The 27,983-nt window shown below is 38.7% G+C and overlaps 1 protein-coding gene across 10 annotated transcripts in view; it reads right to left on the reverse strand.

The window, feature by feature from the left end:
• Nucleotides 1-27,983, reverse strand: part of ACACA (acetyl-CoA carboxylase alpha) — a 281,140-nt gene that overhangs the window by 75,111 nt on the left and 178,046 nt on the right. For 9 of the 10 annotated variants that reach the window (XM_070478617.1, XM_070478616.1, XM_070478615.1 and 6 more), the window contains 6 exons: nucleotides 23,953-23,994; nucleotides 22,694-22,909; nucleotides 21,643-21,798; nucleotides 18,835-19,038; nucleotides 13,958-14,113; nucleotides 12,025-12,171 (listed from right to left, as the gene is read on the reverse strand). In XM_070478617.1, coding sequence (XP_070334718.1) covers nucleotides 12,025-12,171; nucleotides 13,958-14,113; nucleotides 18,835-19,038; nucleotides 21,643-21,798; nucleotides 22,694-22,909; nucleotides 23,953-23,994 — 921 coding nt within the window. Of the gene's footprint in view, nucleotides 1-12,024; nucleotides 12,172-13,957; nucleotides 14,114-15,263; nucleotides 15,351-18,834; nucleotides 19,039-21,642; nucleotides 21,799-22,693; nucleotides 22,910-23,952; nucleotides 23,995-27,983 lie in introns of those variants that run through there. The other variant, XM_070478624.1, reaches the window with a different exon arrangement.

The following is a 27,983-nucleotide window of genomic DNA, read 5'->3' on the forward strand; positions in this document are numbered from 1 at the left end:
GGGAAGTCAAATGATATTATAAATGCTAACAAACACTGATAACAGTTAAGAGGTTAAACCGTAAAGTCTGTCTTGGTTCAGCTGTATAGCCTTGGACAAGTTGTAGAGCTTCGGACAAGTCACATAACCTTGTGTAGCCTCAATTTTTCTAATTATAAAGTAGGGATACCAGTATCCTTCTGGAGGGATTGTTGAGAGGAACATCATATTAAATTAGTACCAAGCTGGGCATATAAAGTCTTCAAATAGTAGCTATTATCATTGTTAACTTAAAAAACCATTATGATTGCCATAAGAAAACCAAGGCACGGAGGAATGAAGTAACTTGTCCTTACACCTAGAATGAATTAGTTACTCTTCAAGGTATGAGTCACAATTACCTTTACTAGAGAAATTAAGGAACTATGTTCCAGACTGGTGCCACTGCACTTAGCTGAAACAATACGGAAAGATAAACATCAATTGTGACACAAACATAAACATCACTGACAACTAAATGCAATGTATAGATTGGATCCTGGAACAGAAAAAGGACATTAGTAAAAAAAAAAAACAAAAAAAAAAAACCTGGTGAAACCCAAAACAAAGTCGATATCTTATTTAATAGTATTGTACCAACATTAATTTCTTAGTTTTTAAAATTATACCATGGTTATATAAGAGGTTAATGTTAGGGGAAGCTGGGTGAAGATTAAAAATGGGAACTCTATGATTTTTATAACATTTCTGTAAGTCTAACATTAAGATAAAATGGAAAAAACAAATGTCATGATAAAAACTTTTCTTGAGGGAATATATTGACTAGTGGGGTCATTGCTAGTGTTCTGAACAGCCTTATAAAATTATGAATAATATTTTAAAATACCCATGATGTAATGCTAAATTTTAAGAAGACAGCAAGGAGATCAAACCAGTCCATCCTAAAGGAAATCAACCCTGAATAGTCACGGAAGGACTGAAGCTGAAGCTGAAGCTCTAATACTTTGGCCACCTGATGCGAAGAGTCGACTCACTGGAAAAGACCCTGATGCCGGGGAAGACTGAGGGCAGCAGGAGAAGGGGGCGGCCGGGGACGAGATGGTTGGATGGCATCACCGACTCGATGGATTTAAGTTTGGGCAAACTCTGGGAGACAGTAAACGACAGGGAAGCCTGGCGTGCTGCAGTCCATGGGACCTCAAAGAATCAGACATGACTGAGTGACTTAACAACAACAAAGGATAACCAAATTGCATGTATACTCTAGTAACCGAGAGGAAAAGCGGGGTAGTGGTTAAGAACACAGATTCAGAAACCAGATGCAAGGAATCTGAATCTAATGGAATCTGACTCTGACAGAATAGAAGTTCAGGCAGTTTTCTAGCCACATAACCTTAGGTAAGATATTAATCTCTATATACCTGAATTTCCTCATCAGTAAAATGGGGTAATAAAAACCCAGTCTGCTGTGAAGACAAATACATGTTAAATCTTAGAATCTTACCTGGCATACTGTAAGCACACAGTGTTACAACACAGACACATACATATACACACACTCTCTATCTCTGAAAGCAAAGCATGTTGGGGAGTAGAAGGAATAGAAATAAAGAAAACAGCAAAATGGGATGGTAATTTAGGATGATGGGACTTTGAATTTTTTCCCATTTTCCAAATTTCTTCAAATATGCTTATGCCTTGATAACTTAAAAATTTTATAAATTGACAGAGGGAGATGGTGGTCCAGTGGCTAAGACTCTGCACTCCCAATGCAGGGGACACAGGTTCAATCCCTGGTTGGGGAACTAAGGTCCTGTATGTTGTAGGGTGCAAAAAAAAACTACAAAATATTTCTTCATTGGGTAATAGGTACATGGGAGCTTATATATTAACTCTATTTCAGTGTGCGTTTGAACATTTTCATAGTGGAAAAAAAAAATTTAAGGAGAAAAAAAAAATCTCACCAACCTAACAGATTTCTCAGGCTTGAGAGGAACTGACTCCAGGTTTTACTTACACTACAACAGATCACATTTATATAAAATTAGAAAGAAGGGAATAAACATATGAAAATTTAAAATCAGGACTCACCTTAAAGGGAGCAGAACATCAAGAACTCTGTTGGGGCTCTCGTCGACTTTTTTTTTTTAAAGAAATGCGCTGCACTGATGTGGTATAATGTAAACATATGCATATATAGGTTTATACAATATTAATATCTCTACCTGAGAAGTAACTGCTTCAGTGTTTTTCTGGTCTGATGGTTAAATACATATTTATACTTTTAAAGTCAATATTTGTACAATAGACAAGAACAGTGCCTATCAGCTAAATACATATTTAGGACTGTACCACATGTATTGCAAACATGTACTAAAATCGAAAGCTCATATTTATACAGAGCCTTTCATCTTGAAGGGGGCTAAAGAGCTTTGTAAGCATATGTACATAAAAGGACGTTTGCCACTGATAGGCAGGCAGGGTATCAATTCGCCCGCTCCCCTGTTTCTTCCAGCGGTCCTGGGGAGGAGCACATGGTGTCAACAGACGCAGGTCTGTGTCAGCTGCGGAGCCATGTAACACAATCACCCACACTGCCATGCGCAGTCGCCAGAAAGGGGCTTGCAACCTGAGCCCAGCAACCGCCGTCCTCCAGTGCAGAAGCGCCACGGCCATCCCAGCTTCGCGTGTTTAAGTTATTCTCTACCCAACCCAACTAATCACTTGACAGAATTGAATTTGATACTGGAAATGGTTTCTGAATGCAAAATACTTTCTGTCTGATGATGAAAACTAGGTTGAAAAGCGCTTCCCTCCGCTCTTGTTCGATTTAGAGGCGGGGGCGGGGGGGGGGGGTCACAACATTCAGGAGAAATGATTCAAAATATTCTATCTAAGAATAGCTTTGTCTCAGAGGATTGGGTCATTACTTCAGAAGACAGTCATATTTGCCTCCTGTTTAATTAGGACACCGTTAAGTTTTTCAGTCAAATTACTTTATATGAACAGGGTCTATCTATATTATACACACAATGGGGTATATTATATTGAAAATTCGGTAACTGCCATATAAAAGCATACACAAGTGTGATAATGTGATCAGGAATATGACATTCACTGATTTCACCTAAAGCCAAGCTGCCTTGTATATTAACTTAAAAATAACAACTGAAGGAAATTCCATCACTGAATTCCCTTGTTTTCAGCCCCTCTCCCCCTCCAATGTTTCTATGCAATGAAACCTAGTGAAATGGACACTCCAGGACGGAGAGCTAAGGAAACAACAAAAGGAGAACACGTAGCCTGAGACGTGATCGGGAGAGTGGGTGGGTTTGTGGCCTCAGGAGTCTCAGGCTCGGGCTTTGGGGCCCTGGAAGTGCCACAGACTTCTCTGACCACCATGTCACCCAGGCACAGACTCACCCAATGGTTCTAGGCACTTACGGCCAATTAGAGTTTCATTAGTATAGCCATAATTCATTATTTTAAAAAACATCTAGTTTCAGATTATTTTTGATAACAGAATGTTCCAATTAGCAGATTTCTCAGGTGCAGGATTATCCACCTAAACTAATTACCTTAAAGTGAGAAAGGGAAGAGGATCAAAAGGGTTACTGCAAATAAGGTGAGGATAAGCAGAAATAAATATTTGTTTTCTTTATACAAGTTCTAAGGAAGAAAATATTTCTTTGGCCACAGTCGGATCCTGGAATAAACACGCACCGAGGAGAGAGGAGGGGGCTGGGGAGGAGAAGGCAGGCAGAAGAGAACAGTCTTATTTAACTGTTTTTATGTGGGTAAAATGATTTGTGCCACAGTATTTCCATAAGAAGTGGGACCATTATTTTCCTGTAGAAACACATTTGGTTTGAAAAGTATCACTGGACAGGACGTGAAAATCAAACCGAATGAATTATTCACAACCTCCGATCAGAGGTGATCATTATTTCTGATGCTCCAAACAGTGATTAGGATTCTGCCCTGAGATGTCATTTTCTCGCTGAGTAACACCAGTGATACAGAAAGGCATTATCTATCTATCCATATATGTATTTTTTTCTCCTGGGAGGACCTTGGTTTAATGTTACTATAACAGATAATAAAAACATGATAACATTAACATTTATTCTGATGGTGCCCATAAATGCCATTAGTCTGACACAAAGTGTCAACACTAATCATGACCCAAAATTAACACCCAAATTGACATCCACATTAATTGTACTATCAGTGTGAATAGCATGTGCAAGTGTACATATGCACACGTGCCCACCTGCGCTTTCCAAAGCTGCTGTTGTCACAAAGTAAAACAACAATGCTAAGCTCAATAAAGAAATCTGAAGGGAAAACTAAGGGGCAGAACAGGACAGGAATTTGTTTTCAGGGATGTAAGAAGCATTCATCAAGTCTAGCTATGCCGTGGGAAGCAGAAAGGGAATGTCTTTGCCTTGCCTGCATTTCTTATATCTCCACACTTTTGAGTTCAGCTATAATAATATCTTTCTATATGGATTTAGATACAGGTTAGATTGTGGCTGAGACACTGAAGCTTTATTTCCCATGCTGACAATCTAAAAGTTGAGTGTTTCTGGCAAAGCCTCCAGTGACTTTTGTGCTTCTATCGCTAATGCCAGGAAGATGACCATCCAACAAGGTCCTTGGGCAGATATACAAAGAATCCTAGAACATGAGAGCCAAAACAGATATAGGCAGCCTCTGCATCATGAAGGTCAAAAAACGAAGATCCAGAGAGAAGGAAGCTGAACTTGAGTTCCTTTTCAGACAGATAACAAAATGCTACCTTTTCTCCTTGCTTTTGTATGTTGGGTAGAGTATTGAATCTTCACTTTTAATTGATACTACCAAAAAATAATTGCAATTTAAACTCAGAAACTCATGGGAAAAAATACTTCATGAAATATTAGAAAATACTGTATAGGTCTTAAAAGGTGCATTTTTAAACCATAGGGAATTATAATATTTGACTTAATCTGTGCCGTTCAGAAAAACCATGGTGAAAATAATGTCAATGCCTTTCCATATTGTATTATCTGCTGGATATCATGTTCCATTGCCTAGTGTCATATGATCACACAAAAGAGCTGAAAACAATTTCCTTAACAGCTGAAAAACTCTTTTTTTTTCATGCTTGGATAATTCAAAAATGGCTGAACAAACTTACCTCAACCCTCAAAAGCAATGAAAGGATAAGAAAAATATCATTTTGGGAGCAAAAAAACTTTCTTCTCAGAGGCTAATTCTTCAGAAATGTTACCAAAGATTAGAAGTAATAATTTTAAACAGAGGAATCATTTTTTCCTGTACTATATATGTACATGAAACCACACTGATTTTAATACATACACACAAAATATTTTAATACACATACTCGTTTTAAAACATACAGGCAAAGGAGCACATACAAGTCAGTGGTGTTGAGAAACGGGGCCCCGGAGAAACTGGTTTGACAGGGTAGTCAACCAGCCCACCACAGTTGAGGAAGCCTCACCTAGAAACCATGTAAACGCATGCTGAGCTCTGACGCGCCACCCCACACCTCACCCTTGGGCGTCATCTGTGGCTGTCCTGATGCTCATTATTGCCTTGAGTTGGAGCTGTAAAATTACTTGTCGTAGGGTGCTATATCACAGCCTTTTTCCGTAAAGTCTTAAAAATTAAGATGTATGAAAATGCTAGCAAGGACATCCTTTTGTTTAAAGGCTATCTTTAGGATTTGCTTTTTTTTTTTTTTTTAAGATTTTCTTTGCTGTGGACCATTTTTTAAAAAGTCTTTATTGAATTTGTTACAATATTGTTTTTATGGGGTTTTTTTGGTTGTTGTTGTTGTTTTTCTGGCCACGAGGCATGTGGGATCTCAACTCCCCAAGCAGGTATCAAAGCCATGCCTCTGGCACTGGAGGGTAAAATCTTAGCCACTGGACCACCAGGGAAGTCCCAGGACTTACTTTTGGAAAGGCACTGAGGGGCCCTCTCCGCAAGTGCCACTTTGGTTGGCCAAGGGATACATGAGGATTTCCCAAGTCAGTCAGGTTCATTGGGCCTTGGTTTGCTACTAGTGAAATGAGTCAGAATCAGTGAGAAATCTCCAGCTCCGAAGACAGACATTAGGAGGGAATTTGAAGAAAACTATACACATCCCAAAAGAGTTAGGAATTCATTAGAAGTAATTCCATGGCAGGAAGACCTAGCTTTCAAAATTAGACTCACTATTTTTCTCATGAGGGACTCAACTTTGGTCCTGAAGATCATTTCAAAGAATTATAACTGAACATGCTCACTTAGAGGCTAAAAGAAGAAATGTACACAATAATTTTAAATAAAACTATCTTACCGTGTATTTCATAATATGTCTTTTTCCATACTTGAAATTCCTATCTTGCTAGGCTAAAAGGATTCAAAATTGGTTTTTTAAAGTCCTTGATGAAAAAAAGGTAAGTGCAAAGTATGAATGTTTATACGTCATCAGTGGAATGTGATAGTTTTCTGCTGAGGATCTCAAAGCACTTACAAACACACTTCCATCTTTAGGGACAGATTGGTGGCAAGGACCATTAGTCTCTTTTTATAACTTGAACAATCAGTGCACAGACCATGATCCTGTTTTTCAGATCTGCTTTTCTCAGGTCTATTTCACAGCTCACCTTCAGCATGCTACAATACAAACATGCCTCTTTTCCAACACATATCTAAAAGACTGATATGGACTCAATTTCCACACCCAGCATGAAAAAGTAAACTGATTTCAAAGGAATAAGACAAAAGCATAGTAAAATACACTCAAATCAGCTTCCCATTCTGAAGCTATTCTGAGGTTTAATCGAGTAAAACAATATGCAAAGGCCTAATGTTAAACTAGAAAAGTATTTGGGTTTTGTTTGCATGAGAAATGGTCAATGCTTTCCATACTCAAGCCTACAAATGCTCTTTCTAGTCAGTTTCAAAGGATAATGGGTTCACTAGGAGCAGAGTCGAGGAAAGCCCAAGCAATTCCTTTGAGGGTATGGAAAATGTCAACCAAGTGAATTAAGATAGAGGGTTATGGTGTTTTTTCTAAAATAAGAGGTCCTTTGGGTTAAGAGGTCCAGCCTAAGAACTGTCAAAATGGATCTACTAATTAATTTCTTCCAATCTTTCAAACTTAGATAAGCTTACCAACTTCCTTACCCAACTCCTACATTTTATTTTTGTTTTTATACTCAAACGAGCTATTTCAAAGGACTATAGCAAAAAATCAGTGAGGCGCAGGGTCAAAATGGTAAAATTTGTTTAAGCTAGTCAATACATGCAGGGATATTTATCATATCTCTCTTCCAATTTTTCTATAGGCTTGCAATATTTTGTAGTAAAAAAAAATCAAAAAGATGTTTATACTTTGGTAGAACTGGACAACAGTGCTTTGTCAACAATTACATGACAACTAAATGTGGGCTGGGCTGAGCAGTTTTAGAACTGAATTCCTAATCGCCACCATTTCATTCCTCAGAATATAAGGCAGAGCTGAAACCAAGATACCAGTCAGAACGGCAGCTAGCCTTTCAACTTTAATTTATACTACTTTTTTCCCTCTTCAATCATCCCCTAAAAAAAATGTTTCCCGTGAAAATGTGCAGTCATGATATAAGATTCAACAGATCTCCACCCAAAGGGTTAAAAACGCAATGGCACGTTCTAGGAAAATGAGGTAAAGCCTACCAGACCAACTGAAAAAAAGAGAAGGCTATCACTAGATTTGCCTCCCAATGCAGGACAATTCAAGAGGCTCATCTGAATGCTAGACTGCTGAGAAGGAAAAACCCTGACACCTAGTGCCCATCTGAAAAAATGAAGTCTTGGAGCCACTACAATTTTAAGCCTGGTAGTATGTATGTGGAGGTGACCATTAAATTGCATTCAATTTGAAACACACTTAACCCTCAGAAAAAAGTTTAAGGAAATAATGAAGTGCCACGCAAGAATTCCAGTCTCTAACTACCAATCCTTTTCAGAGTACACATCTTAAACCTAATTATTATAACTGCTTCTAGACACAGCATCATCTTCTTATCACTGTTTTTCATTATGACAGGAGCAATGAGAGGGAATGGATGGATTCATATTGTTAAAAAGCCTGTGTTTTAAAACAGTAAGGATAACAGGGCCCTCATTTCTATCCACACTAATTTTGCTATAAAAGGTACCTGTCTATCGTACCTTTCATCATTGCCTGGTTTGGAGATTCATCACGTAGTTCACAGAGCAGTTTAGGAAATTTAATAAAAGGATGCTAATAACATTTCAGAATAAGTAAGAACTCAGTTTCAAGAAGGCCAGTGCTTTCTTTGTCCTTCTGGGCAAAGTTAAGTTGTTCTCCGTCAAGTCGGTTATCAGCCGTTGGCTTGATCTTAGCCTGAGCTTTTTAATAACAGGATTTGGTGCGAAAAGCAGCTGCCTTGGATTGTGAACTGTTACTCAAAATGTTCCCACCTGCAATTACAGCTTCCACTAAATGATCAAAACAGATTAGCAAACTGGCAGGAAAAAGAAAACAATTCCCCCCAAATTGAGAAGTGGTGAAGTACAACTGTTGGTTAGCTGCACTTCTTTTGTATCCAGGTTCAACAGCACACATTCATCCAGCTGGGTATTTACATACAGTGCCCATCACAGGAGCGTGAAATCAGTTTAGTCTATTTTGCAATCAGATTTTCCTCAATTTTCTTCTTTACTTGAAACTATTAGAAAAAAAAAAATCCTAGACAACTCATCTTTGGAGCTATTTGCAAGGAACGCAATTCACAGATTTGGTCTACATCTTTTTTATTCCTACTCTAAATTCATACTAAACGCAATGCCATTCAAAATCTGACAATGAGAAAAATGTATTCTCCTATAGCTTTCATCATGCATAAGGTGGCATTCCTTCAGTTACATCTCTCGATGGGAAAGGGACAACTAGGAAAATAGAAAAGAAACAGCAGCTAACACCACCTCAGAAAAGCTCTCTCTCTCTCTCTCTTGCTTTTAACACAGCCACAGTGTTCGAAATGCAGGTCACATCTCTGCTGAAACAGCCAATATTCTTCCTCAAATGGCAAACAAGTTCCCTAAAACTAAATGGAACTGAATTGTTCCAAGTTCTGGTCCCATCACCATTTTACCTATTTACTGTCCTGGAAAAAAAAAATTGGGGAGAAAGACTGGCTACCCACCCAGCCGATGGTCTGGTAAGTGCAGGTTTTCTGCCTTTGATTATGGGGAGAAGCATCTCAATTCATGGGGAAACTCTGCAGGAATCTCTTGTTTTACTTGTATGCCTTATATCCGTGGGCTGGCTTTGAAACCCAGAAACTCCAGTCCTTCAAGGTAATGCAGTATCACCCACCATGATGACCTGGTGGAGCCGCCACCTCTGGAGAACACCAATTATGATGATTTAATGTCTATGTAGCATCGATGCTTTTACATCGCACCTTGGCTCCTGGAACATTAACAGGTCATTTTTTTATCTCTGTCTTTAATAAAACTATTTCTCAAGGCTCCGTTCAGATGCCCATTCTCTTTGAGATCAGACCGATTTGCTCCCTCATCAGCATGAGCTCTTTTCCTTCCCCTCACATCATTCTTGGGGTAATATGTAGAGTGCCAGACTCATGACAAAGTTGTCTCTTGGCCAAAGAAAATTAAATGGCAATTGCTGAAAGTCAACTTGCCCTGATAAAACTGGGCCCGGCACAAAGAAATATATCCCCCTGCCACCCGCTCATCTCTTGGGCAAGGCTGTCCCTCTGAGTTCTGCCTGCTGAAATTCCATCTTCAGACTGGTCAGTCTCTCAGTGGACATGCTCCATTGTACGTTCCAGCTCTCGGTAACAGAGTCTGATACTAATAACCCCGACCTCATTCCTGTCACGCGGGGGCCCTATAATCTAGCGCTGGCCACTGACTGACTTCACCAGCCATGCCGGGCAGTAGTCACTACCTGCTCGCCCCTCCAGAGTTCAAGGACGCAAACAGCAAGCTGATGCTCAGCTTCAATCCTACTCGGTCATTTGATGGAAAGGAAAAGAGGACAAAGAAAACAGGCAACTGAGGAGGGAGAAGAGTGGGACAAGATGAAAGGCAAAACTGACGAAACGCAAGAAGAAAAAATTTTTTAATACGATTAGATTTCTAGATTTCAAGATCATTATTAAACCACTGAGCAAAGGGAAACACATGGTCTGCTGCTCCCAGCCATAGTCCTGTGCCGTTAAGACATCCCTTTCCACCCAGGTTTGTTGAGTCTTTAAAGGGTTAAAAAAAAACCTTTAATTTTTTTTTTTATTCATGTGTGTGTGTGTGTGTGTGTGTGTGTGTGTGTGTGTGGGTGGGTGGGTGGGTGTCTTTGGGTACAGAGTCCGTATAATAAGACTATTTGTATTCATACTGGCAGAGTAAACACTACATGTTCATGCCCAGGCAGCTCTGTGCTTGTAATTTCAGCAAGAACAGAGCTCTGTCCCTCTGGGACTTCACTATTCCCCCAGTCTCCACTTGCTCAAACGCAGAATGAGAGCAGAGAGAAAGCAGGACAGAAAGATCGTGGCAAGAGGTTTTATCCGGTGCTGTGGCTAGCTTTCACGTGGCCAAAAATCTCATTTTGTGTTTTAATTACAGTAGTTAAAAGCGTTTTTCTCTCAGTCCCATGTTCACAAGGGTGCCTTCCATTCCTGAAGACGATACTGTTCAATGAATCAGAATTTAAGTCTAGCACAATGAGGCTTTTCTTTCTGCTGAAGGCTTCACTAAGCAGATGCTACACACAGTGGCATAAACGTCTGCTGCAACTGTGTGTTAACAAGTACACATATACCTACTCTTGTCAAAATTCAATACATCCTTCCTCCCTAGCCTCTCACTTTTGCTATCTGTTGAGGCATTAGATTAGAACTCCTGCAAGTCTGACATCCTCCATTGGGTCCAATGCTTGTGTCCATCTTAATATCAAACAATCTAAATTTGGCAGCTCCGGTCATGCACCTTGTACGTTTAGCAAAATTTTTTGAAAAAAAGATATTGAATAAAAAGGGAAATAATTGCATTTATCTCCGAAGGTCTATCCAGTCTGTTTATGGTGAACACTCAGGTAGAGATTACTCCTTCTAAGGGACCAGTTTTATCCAGGGATGATTTCTAAGGTTAAAATAACATATCTCATTTTAGGCTTATTACTACTGTTATCATTGTTGTTATAACTGTACTTTAGAAGCACAGTTAGAATCAGGAAGAATCTCAACGCATGGGGCAGAATATGACCATACATCATTATTAACAGTGTTATAGAGGAAAAAGGAATCTAAAGCTAAAAACGCATGAGTCACGGGTTCTCTGTTACCTCCTTTGATGTATAAACTTCTGGTTCTGATGGAGCCCTTTTACGAAGAAAAAATTCCCCATGCTCACAACAGCACTAGATCAAATTACCTGAGCACGAAAAACATACTAAAAACCATACACCAGTAAGGATCCAAATAAGAAAAAACATCAAGAAATATTTAAAGGCTTTTATCATAGAAAAATCCCAAAATTTCAAATGTGTACAAAAACTGAGAAACTAATCTATTCCTGTGTATCTACCACTGAGCTTCAGTTAACAACTCATGACCAATCCTGTTTCATCTGCACTCCACATTCCCATCCCAACATAATTTTGAAGCAGCTCCTAGACATTAGATCATTTTATCGGTAACTACTTTAGTAGGTATCTCTAACAGAAGACAATACTCTTTTTTATAAAGCAATATTGTAATACCGTTCAAAAAAATGTAATCTTATTATCACACCTAAAATATTAAGGATAATCCTTGCTGTCCAGTCTGTGTTCTCTGGCTAAAGAGTTCTACCAATAGGACTACGACTTCTATAAATAAGACTAGACTACTTCTACCAATGCTGCCTCTGCCACTCAGATCTTATTTAATACTATTTAATGACCATCCCCCATAGAAAGCTGATACTAGTGGGCACAGAGATAAGAAAGTGGGGAGGGGAATCTCCAGGACTTGCCTCATTTCCTCCTGGAAGCCTGTTCATGTGAACCAGTTGACCTTGATCATCCAACACAAGCTCAGTGTAAGTCAGTATGTCTGAAGGCAGAGGGGGCGGTGGAAGGAATGCTTGAGAGGACATAGATTCCCAGAGCTTGATCAGGGACTAAAGGAGGAGAAAAGTTTGACTAATCAGTAACAATCAGCATTTCAACATGAACAAAATAAATACTAAAACATGGTCAATTTAGTTTTGCTCTTTCTTTTCCAAGCATTCTACTGAGCATCTAAATGTTAGACCAAATTCTAGAGTTCCCATTCTCCGTTAAAATAGACTTGTAATTATTTTTCACATAATGTTTTTTACATGCCCCAAATCAGATGCTTTGCCAATAACATTAAACTACTGAGGGATCATGAATTAGTATGAGACCATTAACAAACACAATGGACCTAACAATGTCCTGGGAAAATTAAAATAAAAAACTAAAGTAGCAACAATACCTCTTTAAAAAAGGAAGAAAAATCCTAGAGAAACTTGGCCATAGAAGAATAACCAGGAAAGTGACTGATACCTCAGCTAATACAAAGCAAACCCAGGAACACAAGAATAGAGTTTCTACTAGAGGTTCAGGGGATGCCTGCTCTAGTATATTTCCAAAGCTACAGGCCCATACATGGGAATTAGCTCACTAGAGGTGGATTGATTGATTGTACACGTACAGATCAAGTCTGCTCAAATATGAGAAAACAGAGACACACATCATTTTTAAACCATTCTGATGTCCATTTCAAATTTCATATTAGCAAAATGAATGGGGCATCAAGTGGGAACTAGTTTGGTTGTTTCTCTGCTTGACTCACAGCAACATTTAAAACCAAGATGACTCATTCATACCTACAAGTCCAAATCACTGTGCTTATGTCTATTCTATAGGATAAATTATATAGAAAGTGATTTCTTTTTATGGCACCAGCACTAGGGAACAGAATCAACACTCAACTTATAGGCTGACAATACTAGTAATACTGAATGAAGACAGCTATGTGTCAAGAGAGAGACCTTGTAAACAAATGGCTACATAATGGAAATCTCTCGTATTTCTGAATAATACAGGAATTACAAATAGACTATTTACTAAGACCACATATATTACTTTATTAAAATTCAAATGTGGTAACGCTGGTATTTTTGACTAGGAGACTTGGGAAAATTCTATATTCATAGATTTTTTTTTTTTTAAGAACAAATTCAGTATTCTTTTGATACCTTCTTCTTTATCTGTTGCATTTTCTGCTGGTGATATACTTTTCTTGCCTTCTATTGATGGAAGAAAAATCTGCAGCCTAGACATGATTCACCATACAGATCAAAGGAATTTATTTTCATATGGAGGATGAGATTCATAATGTCATATTTTCTCACACTAGTTTTTATTCCACTGTAATAAATCTCCCACAAAAGAACTGATACTTTAAACTGTGTACCATGAACTCTATATCCATTTGTATATGTTATATACTGATTCTCATCATATTAACCTAGGCTATCAGTTAGAGACCTGGGTTATCTTGGGAAATGAGAACCAACATTTCAAATCTCTCTTTGACTTGAATACAGGCTTTGGAAGTAGACACCTGAATGTAGCCCCTCACACAGAGGGGTGTAGCCCCTCACACAGACTATCAGAGGTGCGGAGTCTCCATTTACTCTTTCCTACTCAGCAGAGGCCTCTATCCTTGCCATTCTTCCTGGGCATCACAAAGAACCATCTACCATCTGAGCTGGCAGTCACAACCCCAGAAGAGAGAGAAGTGAGAACAAGGTCAAGACACTTACTGCCTTTTGAAAGTGTCCTATTTCAGTGTGAGCTGTATCTGACGACAATTCAGGAAAAATCTTGCCTCTCTGGCACACGTCAGAGCCCCCACCCCCAGGTAGCCACCTTTACCTGCCGAAACATCTCTGGGATATCATATATGTATGTTGTCCCTAAGGACTGTGCCTGGAACCTCTTGGATTGAAGCAGGTCTTTGGTCACGTACGGAGTGTTGATTAACATTCCATGTAATGGTCCCTGTTTGTCTCCATATGCCTGAAACATGATCTGCAAGAAAAAGAGGATGGCATGGGGAATTAAAAGACAAGAGGGAAAAAAAAAATCACATGAGTTGCCTAAAGTGACTTTTTTTCACAAATGTTATTTCTTAAAACACATTTTTGGTGAGTTGAATAGCTAAGATACACCTCTTAACATTGGGTACATGGTACTCTCACCTCTGCAGATTAACCAACTCCAAAAAATAGTATGACACCAACCACAAATCACACACTCCTCCTCTCACTTTTGAATTAGTCGAAATCAATGAGAAAGCACCAGAGTAAATTTTATGTTTCAGAGACAGACTGATAATACTTGCCTGTCAAAATGACTTGAATCCCATATTCAGAAATGAAGGTCAACTAACCAACTAAGCAGTCCTAGTATTTAAGTTGAGGAACAGCTATGCACCAAAGAGAACTTTGCTCTTTCTTCAAAGATAGAAGGCCAGGTCAAGGCTCTACCGGGTCACCTACACTTTATAGTCCACAGGCTCAGAAGGTACTTCATAGGTACAATTAGCTACACAAAGGCTTCAAAGATTTGACACAAGTAGATTTTACCCATCCACCTAGCTAGCTGGTTCTTGTGAGCTCATAAGACAGAGCCTTTAGTAAAAAGTATATACATTTTATTAAATATAATACACATACAGATATATTTCCCCCAGTATACTGCGTCTACAACTAGTGAGTAGACCCTGCAATATCTATATTGTCACATAATAAAATCACACCAGTTTTTAATCATTTTAACTCAAATATTTCTAGAAGAGTACCTCATATTTCATATATTTAGTTTTATTTGCTTATGAATATTTATAAGGGATGCCATTATTTCAATTCAATTAATATTTATTGAGTGCCCAGAGGTTGTATGACACTAAGCTAGGCACTTTATGCATGAATACATAAAACATAGATTCCCAGTGCAGTGAATACAAATGGAGACTGGGAAGTGAGGGTATGTGTGTATACCCACCTATCTCTTCGGGCCTAAAATAATATAAGCTTAAGTCTACCATTAATGAACAGATTTGCAGGCCTGCTAAACAGGCACCAGGAGAGAATGAGGTATTCTCCTAAATCCTGGGTACAGTTCAAGTAAGTAAATCGTTAGCCCTTTAGATCAAGAGGAACAAGCGTGTTCTACTTACTTGTCAGTCAGGTCCTATTCTGGACAAAATCTGTTGTGGACTGCTTAAAGACCCACAGAATCGAGCTCCCAATCCTCTTCCACAGAGCTAATGATGAAAGTCCCCAGGTGGGAGGTAGAATTAGCAATGTCTTAGTAATGTGGGAGGCAGAAATAGAAATGTTTCAAGAGATTCAAAGTGTTAAGTGAGGCTAGGGTGTAAGTATGTAAAAACTGGACTTAGAGGAGATAACCCACGTCAAAATAAGGGGGGGAAAAAGAGCAAAAGCAATAGGTTCTTTAAACTATTGAGTTGGCCAAAAAGTTTGCTTGGGTTTTTACAGAGGATCCTATGGAAAATCCAAACAAACTTTTTGGCCAATCCAATACAGTCCTGTCTATTAGGAAAGACAAGACCAACTGGGACAGTTTTGCGAGGTCTGGGATAAAGTCAGGCTGGTCATTCAAGCAACATAACTGTGTGGGCTGAGAAAGCAGGCTGGAGAAAGCTCTCTGGGTACTCTCACTGCTGGTGGGAATTTAACGTGGTTAAATTAAACTTACTACGCCCCAATAATTGTACTCATAGATTTACTCAAATGAAAACAAATCTATACAGATATTTGGAAATGAATGTTCACAGCAGCTTTACTCACAATAGCCCAAACTGAAAAATAAAACCTCGGATGCCCATCAACAGGTTAATGAATATAAAAATTTTGGTATATCACTACTCAGCAATAAAAAGGAGCACATCCATGATCCATAAAACACGGATGATTCTCAAAAAACACTACGTTTACCAAAGAAGCCAGACACAAAACAGTACATATTGTCTAACTTCATTTATCTGGTATTCCAGGACAGGCAAAAATTATTCTATAAAATTAGAAAGCAGACTGGTGGGTGCCTGGTGGGTGCCCTTACCTTTGCCTGCAAAGGAGAATAAAGAGAATTTCTGAGGATGTCAAGTGGTCTCTATCATGACTGTGATGGTGATCACAGGTATGTACAATTTCAGGATGAATTAAACTGTACACATAAAATGAGTGCCTTTTATTACATCTAAGTTTTATCTCAATAAAGATGATTTTGAAATGTATATTTCTCTCTTACACTGAACATTGGAAGTCAATGGACTTATGTAATGGATTACTCAAATCTCCCTACTCTGCCTGACATCAGTGCTCAGGATAGCTAATACCACAAAGATTATACAAGGAAAGTGAAATAAAATGAAACTCAAGCCAGTCAACCTTGCTCTTTGCTGACAGAAAGAATGAAAAATTATTCTTGAACAAGAGGTTGATAACAATGGATGGCCCTGAAAGTCTCTGAATGATAACATAACTGTTATAACAGATACATATTAAATATATTAGATGTATTATATTAGATAGTTATCTATGTTACCTATGTTAATTCCATTTTCTGCTATCATGGCCATAGTCATTAAAAATTGATAAAGTATATACTTTACAAATTCATGAACATATGTACGTATTTTATTTATCATACACCTTTTACCAGAGGCCATCAAAAGGGCTTCTCCTGGAAAAAAAATCTCTGATCCCATACAGTCTGCTCCCTTAGAACCATGGACTTATTTTTTGATGGCACAAATCAAATCATACAACAGAGAAACAAATTATTTGTCTTCTTCCATCATGGGTAAACTTCTTGAGAAGAAATATCACTTTTTACTTTTGTATCCCTACTGCTTGATACATCGTAAGTGGTCAATAAATGTTAAATTAACGAACAAATGACTGAATGATACGCACAGTCCTATGTTGTTAGACTCACTAGAGCACAGAAAGGAAAAAACTATAATTGCTGGTAAGCATCAGGGAGGCTTCTGGAGTGCCAGAACCGAGTGGGAAGCTCCTTCTCTTGTTAGCTCCCCCCTCCAGCTGTGCGCTCCTGCATTCACACTTGGCAGTGGCCACTGCAATCTGAGGGACACCCCTTCCTTCAGGGCTTCCTAGATACATAGGACCCACGGTAAGAAGGGAGCTCCCTCAGGCAAAAGGCAGCTCATTTATTTTTTCAAATACTTGTTGTGCCAAACGTAAGTCACTTAGTCGTGCCCGACTCTTTGTGAGGGTCCCATGGCCTGTGAGACTCCTCTGTCCATGGGATTTTCCAGGCAAGAATACTGCAATGGGTTGCCATTTCCTTCTACTAAACCCTGAATAAAGGCATTTGTGCCTCTCATGTCCCTGTGTCACCACTGGCCAGCATGAGGAAAATCGCAGAGCTTTCTAATAAAAGAAAGGAGAGGGGGAGTAGTTATGGAGAACAAACATATTTATCAAACACATTAAAATCTCAAGTGGCCATCTTATTTTTCACAAGAATAGAACTGCCTTGAAGCCATTGTAGAAGTTAATTAAAAACATCACTGCCCATGGAAAGCTTTGACTGAAAATGTCTTTAAGGTTGTCCTGAAAAACATCAAATGCCGCGAAAATTATTGAATACTCTTTCTCTTGCTCACCCCTTGCACTCTTGTGCGCACTTTCTGTGTTAACTGTTCACTTCTCACAGGATAGATTTCTCTGGCCATCTACGTGGGAATCAAAGCACGAAATGAAAGGTCGCTCAGACAACTGTCCAAACCCAGAGTTTTAAAATTTGTCTTCAAAATCCTGGCAAAAAAGTCTCTTCTTACTGCTGTTCCCAGACTTAAAAGGACGTAGATAAAAACAAGAGACACATAATCTCTTCATCACCCAACACAGAGAATAGACCGAGATCGTGTGTACACGTACAAAGGAGCAAGTTCATCCTTTAACAGGAAGAAAGGCACTTGCCACGTTCGGGCCAGAGACCTAAAATTAACATCCCAGTTCTTAAAAAGATGTAAATAGTGGTGAATGAAGCTAAATCCTGTACCACAGTAAATGGCCCAAAGAGTTAGAAACTAAGGTGATCAAACAGATTAAAAGGGAATTCTCTGTTATCATACAACCAATCTACTTTGAAAGTCACTTTTCATTTTCACTTTCTCAATTCTTCTACCTGAAAAAATAGGTTAAAGTCTGCCACTTTGCTTTTTTATAGATATGATACTCTGAACTCTTGGAAGGCAAGATAGTGTGTGTAAGTGGAACAAAGGGTAAATAAGATAAAATGTCTGCTTGATCTTGCTCAAGATATTATTATATTACGTTGAAATTTCTTTCTTTGAGATATTTCATACTTCAACAATTCTCCTTCCTTTCCTTGCCAATGAGTGGTCTAACTAGGCTGAAAACAGGAACAAGGACAAATCAGATCAGAAAAGACAAGTAGCCCAAGAACCCTAATTGTACAATTACTCTAGAGTCAGGTTCCCTTGGCACCTGTTAGGGCTCCCCAATTCATGACCAAAGGTTAAGGGTTTCAAAACATTCAGGATTACGACAGAGGTGGCTTATGAGGCAAATGAAGTGTTTCAAGTTCATGCAACCATTTAAGCTGAGTGAGGATAACCCCCGCTAGGTGGAACAATGGGATCTGTGAATTCTGGTCTTTCTGTAACAAGGAAAAGTGGCTTCTCTCTGGGGGAACCAAGTGAAAATTTTGAGGAGCCTGCTTAACTACTGTACCTGTGCTGTCCTGGAATCAGTCACTTCCTTGTACAGGCTGATGTCCAAGTAATAGCCAGACTCGTTCGTCAGGAAGAGGCGGATGGGAATTGCTTTTCCAGTTGGTGTCAGGCGAATGTTGATTTTCAGTTCTGCCTGGAGGACACGCAGTTTCCACAGCCGACTTCCATAGCGCATCACCATGCTCCGCACGGACTCCTCAATCTGACACAGACACATCACCAAGCACAAAACTTAAGCACCTTGTATCTAGGATCTGATTCAGGTCTGCCCATCTCTGGGAAGGGAGGAAAGGGAACAGATTCTGGTTCCTGGAGATGTGTCCATGTATTCCTTCCAAAAAGACAGTTTCTCCCCAACCCTACTCTTACTTAGAACACATCAGGGACAGTTTCACGCTGGCCTGGCATTTGAGTGGTTTTCTCTGGCTCACAACACCCTAATTTGTGCAACTCCCTTCCTCTTTCCCAATTGTATTCATATTCTATGCCAAAGATCTGCAATATCTAAAATTAGAAGCCATGGGATTTAAGAGAAGGCCCCAAATAAGAATAAAATCTCTAGTTAAACAGCTATTAAGTAGCATTTATATGCATGGTAACTATGTTTCATTGCACTTTCAGGACCTTAAATCAACATAGCAATTACCACCATGAGCTTTTTTCCATACAATTTTATTAAACTTTATAATATATGTTTCTTGGTAAATTGCACAAATTAAAAAAAGGCAATTTGTAGGTGGTGCTAGAATGTTCTCTCTAAACAGCACCCTGAAGCTAGGTCACTGCTAAGTCCAACTAGGATTTAAAGAGATGGGGCAAATGTTCCCTCATTTTTCTAACCTTTATACCAAGGCAGCTTAGTGGCCCTCATTTTTAGGATTTGGTGAGTTATTTTAACCAAGTGGCCTTAGATGTGATTTTTCCTTACTGACATACTAAAGCAAAAAAGAATTTTTTTATTCCCAATATGGTTACAGGCAGCTAAGACATACTACTCAAAATAATGTTTTCTTAAATGAAGTTATCTCTCTAAAATGCTTTCTCAACGTCTTAGAGAATTTTTTTTAAAAATCTCATTCCATCCTTCATTTGTGGCTCTTTGGAAGTATGTGCCACTCTTGTAGTGTATTTCTGTTCCAAAGAATTTCAGGTTAAAATGAGTTTCAAGGAGTTAACATCTCTATTCCCACACTTGTCTTGTTAACCAAGAGATATCTATCCATTCTTTTTTTGAGGGAACAAAAGTCAACAATTTCTAAATACAGGAAATTGACAGCTATCTATGATTAGAAAGACAGAGTCAGGGCATATGAGCATTTGGAGTAGAAACAGAGACGTTGATAGCAAAAACTCATCGAGGAATGCTAAGTCATATCTACAAATATACATAGTGATAGAGTGTCCAGGGCACATTTTAATTCTCCTAGTTTCATCAATCCCAGCACGCTCAAAAAAACCTTTGCTTAAACCGAATGATGAAACTTGACGAAACTCAGTAAGTAGCCCTGACCTTGGCTTTCCTGGCAGACAAGGCAACTAATCAGTATTTGAGTTTAGAAGAAAAAAAATAGTAGAAAATGATTTCTCGGGTCTTTTGAACATTAAGTTCAAAAAGCAAAAGTCCATGCCTACAATGGCTCTTGAGAAAGAGGTCTCCTATTCAAATATACTGGTTCTCCTATTCAAATTCCACAATATCATAAAAAGGTTAGAGGGAGTGGAAACAAGAGAGCAACCATCTTTATTACACCTGGGATAAAAGGTCAAGTAGAGAGTCACCTTGCTTTCCCCTTCCTTAAATTATATGGAATGCATTTTAGAATAGAGCCTCGGGGAAGAAACCATACATTGTTATGTGTGGAATTCCATATCAACCAAATCTTCCTCTGTGGGAAATACTACAGAGAAATAGGTTAGACACTTTGGGAAGGTGTGTCACTGCTCAAAGGCCATCAGACGACCAGTAAAAAGAGGCAGTAATTTTGCCAAAGTGCCCAATGATAGCAAAGTTAGTTATACCAGATGAGAAATGTTTGGGAATTAAACAAAATAGGACTGCTATCGTGGTAAATATCATAAAATATCCAGTTGCCAACGGAAGAAGAGGTAGAAGTTTTATATTTTTGTACTGCTTACAAGTGACCATCAAGATAACATCAAACCACCTTCAGTGTTTTAAACCTTATACTTAAATGGATGTATTTAATTATATACAAATTATATCACAAGATTTTTAGTGGCTTATATATCCTGCAATACAATGGACTAGAAACACTTTTAAACTATATCCATGAAAGCAAACAAAACTATGAGTTAATATTTAATGATTACATTAAAATGTATGTACTAATGTAAATTAAACATAATTATAAATTAAAAACATAAATTAAAATGTATGATTATGAAATTTCTACTCACAGCTAAGTCTCATGGTAAATTATGATTGCTTTTAAAAATTTTAAATCACTGTGTTTTAAAGGTTATTTACTCAGAGATCACTACAGCAAGGGAGTCAGACACCATCACATGCTTTTCAGCAGAAACTCAAAGGCAGGTAGTAGAGAAGTAAAGCTTCATAGCAGAACAAAGAGACACCTTCAGTTTTGAGGTATGATTTCAATGGTTACATCAAATTTTTGATATCATCCCAGAAACCCAGTCCTATAAGCATTCTGTAAACTTCAAAGAGCAAGGGTTCAGTCAGCTGACCAAGAAAGTACCTGTTTCCAGGTCCAAGTGCAAACAAATAAGAATGACTGTCTGCTGTGCTGGCGGGTGCTGGGTGTGAAGCAACAGAGAAATGTACCTTTGATGGGTCCATGATGACTGTAGGAACAAAGTTGAGGAAGATGTGGTTGCAGTCAGTTCGGACATTTGTATTGTTAAAGGCGACTTCCAACTCATCCATGGCTTCCAGGAGGAGCCGCTCCCCTTCATTTTGTAGATATTCAAAGGAAGCTTCCTATGCAGGAAAGAAAACCACCATCAACATTAATGTGTTTTATAGGCTTGGCCAAAAAGTTTGTTTGGGTTTTGGCCAACCCGACAAGTCATAAGGCTGTTATGTAGATGTTATTTATCTTTCTTCCTGGGGTCAACCCAAAGACCACAGGCAGCAGGGGCTAGCAAGGGTCAGATAAAGAGTTCCCACCAACCCTTCCTCCTGCCTGTTTGGTACCATTTTCTTACAACAAGTGGAGATCCTGGGCACCCCCAGAGCTGCAACCCTAGTAGGGTCACAACTGCCAGACAGAGCAGCGTAGAAAGGAAATCTGTTTAGAGAGGAAAAGTTGCAGAAAGGTTATGGCTATGGGATGCAGGAACAAGTCACATATCAGCTATGTACAGAAACCACCCCCACTTTTAGACAGGTTTACCATGGAGTCATCTCTTAACTTTTCATTTTATCCTCTATCATCACCCACACTTCCCTGTGGTTTTTCTGTTCGCATGCTTTTCCTTTTCTCAAGTAAATATTATCATACTTCCACCACCAAGAAAAATCAAATGAAAGGGGAAAAAAAGCCCTTTATTCCATGGAATATTTACCTCTGTGAGAGAACTGACTCTTAGACTTCTGGTGATTATTGGACAATAGGATAAAAGAGAACAAGAATCTTGATTCAAGAGGAAAACCTGATTTTGAATCATGGCTGTGTCTCTGTCCCTTCCCTCAGAGATAACTTTCCATTAAAGTACAACACCCGTGGTCTTCTCTGGTGGCCCAGTGGTTAGGACTCTGTGCTTCCACTGCAGTGGGCACAGGTTTGATCCCTGGTCAGGGAACTAACACACTGCAAGCCGAATGGCATAGCGCCCCCACCCAAGATAAAAAGAGAAGAAAGTACAGCACCCACCTTGGTGACCAGATCAGAATGCCTGATGATTGCACGAACAAAGAACCTGTAGTCTGTCACTTCTGTACCCACTTCCACCTTGGCTGCCCCGAGATACAAGTGCATCTTGTGATTGGCACATGGGATGGCAGTAAGGTCAAAATTTCTCATCCGGTTCAGCTCTAACTGGAAAGCTAGGGCAGGCTCCAGGTGACGATAGATACGATCTTCCTCAAACTAAATACAAGAATTGGAGGAAAGAAGAGCTTACAAGAGGCAGTTACAGAATTACATTATGGAATTGTATATAAAAGAGATGCTTAAAAAAGAAACATAAGCCACATCGTTGTGCCAATGAACCAAACGGGAAAAAAGAGGAGCTACATACAAGGAAACTGCAACAACTGATGTAAGATTAGGCACCAGAGTCCCTGCTTACTTTGTAAGCTTTCATCATCTATACTTTTACAACTGGTGATGCTCTCCATTAAAAACAAACAAACAAACCCCATCTATTCGCTCAGAACTCCTCTAGCATTTAAGGCCTTCATAGTTCATTTTTTTTTTAACAATTAACCAAACTACTTCACATTACTATCATTTCACATACAGTGTTTTAGTTTTATCCAACTCATCTGAAACACATATGAGCAGGATCCATGTCTCATACTCCTACCATTTCTGGCAGAGTGAAAAAGGACACAGGAAAACAAACGTCATATAATATTGAAAAATAGGTATTTGGCTATGGAATAGCCTGTATCCGTGCATAATTATTCATATTTCTCTTTTTCAAGTTGTATTTACATTTACTGTATGTTTTGCTGAAGCCAGACATGTTCAGAGTACATGTTCATAGAGTAAATGGAGAGAGAAAGCCAAACACATAAGCTGGTAATAAGAGGAAACCAATGTCGTTCGAAATTCTGTATTTTAAAATTGAAAAATGCACATAAACAAGCCTTGATAAATGAACTGTCCATGGGTGATGAGAATAATCCAACTAACTATAGTAGTCCTTTCATATTACATCATTAGGATTATCCCAATGGATGATTTTGAAAGTTATCTCTGTCTTCGGTAGGTCAGGACATTACAGTGTTTCCTGAACCAAACTCTTTTGGAAGGGAACCTTGTTTAGTTCAGAGACATATGTAAGACAAAGGGAAGTATAAGTTCAGTTAGAGAAAGAAGAATGGTAAGAACATATGGCACAGATACATTATTCTTGGGCTTTTAAGGAAAAAACAAAGATTTAAAAAAAAAAAATCAGTCCTTACCTTATCCCTTGCTCGGAATGTGAAAAATTTAGGAAATTCTCTCTGTGTTAAAGAAGGAGGGAAAATGTGTCAGTCTTTCATAGATACGACTCTTTGGGGATAAACACATGGTAGAGAAACAGTCAAGCATCTAGAAGACAGTTGCCTAGAAAACACGATCCTTACCTAAACTTAATCTGGAGAAAACGAATGATCCTCTGGGCATCCGTCACTTTGACCCCACTTACAAATTTGAGAACCACCACAATACTAACCCAACTAATAGCTACCCTCTTCTAGGGTGAAAAATGGTAATTTTTTCATCTCCCAAGTGGAAAACGTCTTCTTGGCTGTTGCCCATGGCAGAAACTGGCACATAAGACCAACGCATCCTTATACTGCAGCACTGCAATCGTAGTTACTGGATTGATTTCCCAAGTTTCTCCTTAAGAAACTCTTAAAGTGTAAACTCACCAGAGAACATAGCATCCCCAATCCACACTTTTTTTCCCCCTCATTCACTCTCAAGTCAATAATTTCAAAGGTTTAAACAATAACATTTCAAGACAAAGAAAAGTGTGAGATGTTACTTTGGTCAGTAGCCCTCTATGTCTAGGAAAGAATAGGGTGGAACTAGTGAACATGCAATCATTAGGTCTTACTGCTCTTTTGCAGGGCATTACCCAAGAAAGCAACCAATTTACTAGAACCTTATTAATTAACAAAGATGAATTCAATTAGCAGAGTCCATTAGTTTCTGAAATTTAACTTATTAACACCAAATACCCCTGCTTCTCGGATGGGAAGCTCCACTGGCAAGTGTTGGAATCAAGTCATTACTGTTTGCCACCATAGGAGGTTTCATTAAGGCATCTTCTTCATTATGAGTGCAATGTAATCAAACCCTTATCGGTACAAGGCAGAGAGACCGGGACTAGCTGCCTAAATTCCCCTCTATGAACTTCAGGAACCATGAAGGAAACATGAGCCGAAAGCCTTGCAGGTGGCAGGCGCTCTCACGTGCTGACCGTCGAATGCTCTCAACAACCTCTCTGGAAGAGTACTGTTTTTTGTTTTTCTTTTTTAAATAAGTTTTTCTTGCTGTAGAGTTGCTATGCAATATTGTGTTAGTTTCTACTGTATGGCAAAGTGAATCCGTTGTACATATACATACATCCCCTCCTTTTTGGAACTCCTTCCCATTTAGTTCACCAGAGCACTGAGGAGAGTGCCCTGTACTATAGAGTAGGTTCTCATTAGTCATCCGTTTTATACATAGTATCGTTGGTGTATATATGTCAATCCCAATTATTATGACCCTGTAAGGTGAACTTGGGTCTAACACTAGAGCTCATGCCATTTCATCTCTACCTAGCAAGTATAGGATGTTACCTATCTATTCTTCTTTTTAATCCAAATTCCTTATTTAGAGGACTTCTCTTTTAAGAACCACGTTTGTTTTTGAGACAAAAACCAAAAACCCCAGGAATTAAGGCTTTAAGGAAAAAAAGCAAAAAAATAAAAAATAAAAAAAAGCAAAATTCATGGTTCTTAAATTTATGGAAAACTTCTTGAATACTTCCCACAGGTCTTACACTTCAACTATAACTTGCTCAGTTAATAAATCTTTTTACATTTTCCTTGGCATTTTAACTAAAAAACAGCTTCTAGGAGCTTGTTTAGCAAGGCCAGCAAACCACTTGTCCAGGTGTGGGTCTTCAAAAAACCTTTGAAAGTGGATTTTACACAGCACTGATCTTTTACTGATGATGTTTTGTCCTAAATAATTCTCTAATTCCCCTGAACGACAGTGAAGAGCATGGGGATGACTTCAAGGTTAAGCAGGAAGATGTTGAGCTGAATTGTCAGTAGATTTCATGCTCGGGGCTTTATACAGTCTAGTTTTGGTTTTATTCTCAAGAGGTATGGCTTTCAGAGCATTAGCTAAAAAGTAACATGAGTCAAAAAAGAAGGGTAACAAAGTCCTTCCATGAGATTTTTCTGAAAGAAAAGTCAAGGAAAGTAATGATACAATCTTTTAATCACACACTCTTCAATTCCTCCTTAACTTTAATTAATTAGTTACCTAAAACAGTTACTTAGTATACCACCTACACAAAAGATAAGATGACGCGAACAAACAGTTTTAAACTTTTGAATAAATTTTTCGTTCCACAGTGAAGTCCTCACTAAGCACAAAGCATTCAGAATAGGAGATGGCATGAACTTCCATGTAATGGCAAACCAGGATTAATGAGCAATTCTCTAAGACAGGGAAAAACTTCTGTACAAAATTGCCTTTTTTTCCCCCACTCAAAAATCACAGAAAACACAGAAAAGAAGAAATCCCAAAGTCTGATTATAGTTTTAGTAAATTCCTTCATCCTACCACATCCTCATACAGCCAATTTTTCCACTAACGGCATTCAAGCTTACTCCGTCACTAATGTAATTGCTTTCTAGGCATTCTACTAGTGTTATGGGCAAATATCATAATTGAATGTACACAAAGAAAAACCCTCTTAGTGTTCTGGTACCAAAAAACAAAAGAATGCAACATTTCTCAGGAAGAAATTATACCCCTGCTGTGTTCTAATCAGCCAACCATCATCAAGACAATCAAAATAATTTGCCTAAATTAGCCAATCAAGACACCCTGCAAATCAGAGAATGTGAAAACCTGCAACAGAAAACATCATAGCTGATTATGATACTAATAATCGTGTTAAAAACCTAATGAGATGAAGAAATTGGAAGCTTGCTGGTGCAATTCTCTTTTACCTCAACATGCTGAGAACTAATTATATAGACTGTAATTAAAACAAAAACTCAAACCAAACCTTCTGAAAAACTAACAGTTGATCCACTAGCAAACAGAACTGCCAATTTTTTTCTAGCTTTATTGAGATATCATTGACATATCAATTTTTTTTAAAAGAAATGAACTACTAACCATGATAACTGTTTTCGATAGTGAGCTCTTCCTTCAGGCGAAAACAATCCAAAACATTTAAAGTGGGAGTCACTCACATAAAAATCAGTAAGACTGCAATTATCTCCTAGGTGATTTACAGCAGAATTTTAAAAAAATCTCATGAAATCTTACAAACAAGAAACAAAAAGAAACTACAGGTGGAAATCTGATTTAGAATCTCATCATGGTTTCTGGACCTAATGCTCTGTTTGGGCAGCCAAGTATAGGAAAAGATCTGAGAAACACACATTTTAGCATCCTGAACAAAACTTCGCTGGAAAAAAAAAATATGCAAAGCTTCTTAAAGTATACTACTTATGTTCCAGTTAAACAGCATCTTCTGCCACACTTTTTGGAATTCTAGATCTGAATGTGCCTGAAACGAACAGAGACTTAATACTCCATAAAACTGGAGAAAAGCAACTTAATATAGAAATTCAGAGAGTCTTCTTTTGCTTTCAAGGCCTCAATTTTTTTTTTTAATATGAAGAAGATATTTACAAGGATGGACTTGCTTTTCCTCAAACTTCCTATCCAAGCATCAATATTAAGCATCGATATTCAAAGCCCCATTATGGGTGTTCGCTTTAATCAGATGGCTACGGAAACAGACTCAAACGCCAGGACTCCTCAATGTGGGTGGCTACCGCCTGCTCAGAAAAGTGGTCTCCACGTAGAGCCAGGACACTCAGCAGACATTCTGGCGGGCAGATCTCCGGGGACTGTGTTGATGAAACAATATTGGAAATAATTCCAGGCTTTGTTGCCGTGTGAATAAATACCTAGTATCCATATTCTCTGGGAGAAGGAAATGGCAACCCACTCCAGTACTCTTGCCTGGAGAATCCCAGGGACGGAGGAGCCTGGTGGGCTGCAGTCCATGGGGTCACTAGGAGTCGGACACGACTAAGTGACTTCACTTTCACTTTTATGCATTGGAGAAGGAAATGGCAACCCACTCCAGTATTCTTGCCTGGAAAATCCCAGGGACGGGGGAGCCTGGTGGGCTGCCATCTATGGGGTCGCACAGAGTCGGACACGACTGAAGCGACTTAGCAGCAGCAGCAGACACACTCTC

Source organism: Odocoileus virginianus, chromosome 17 (assembly GCF_023699985.2).
Source record: "Odocoileus virginianus isolate 20LAN1187 ecotype Illinois chromosome 17, Ovbor_1.2, whole genome shotgun sequence".
Taxonomy (NCBI): domain Eukaryota; kingdom Metazoa; phylum Chordata; class Mammalia; order Artiodactyla; family Cervidae; genus Odocoileus; species Odocoileus virginianus.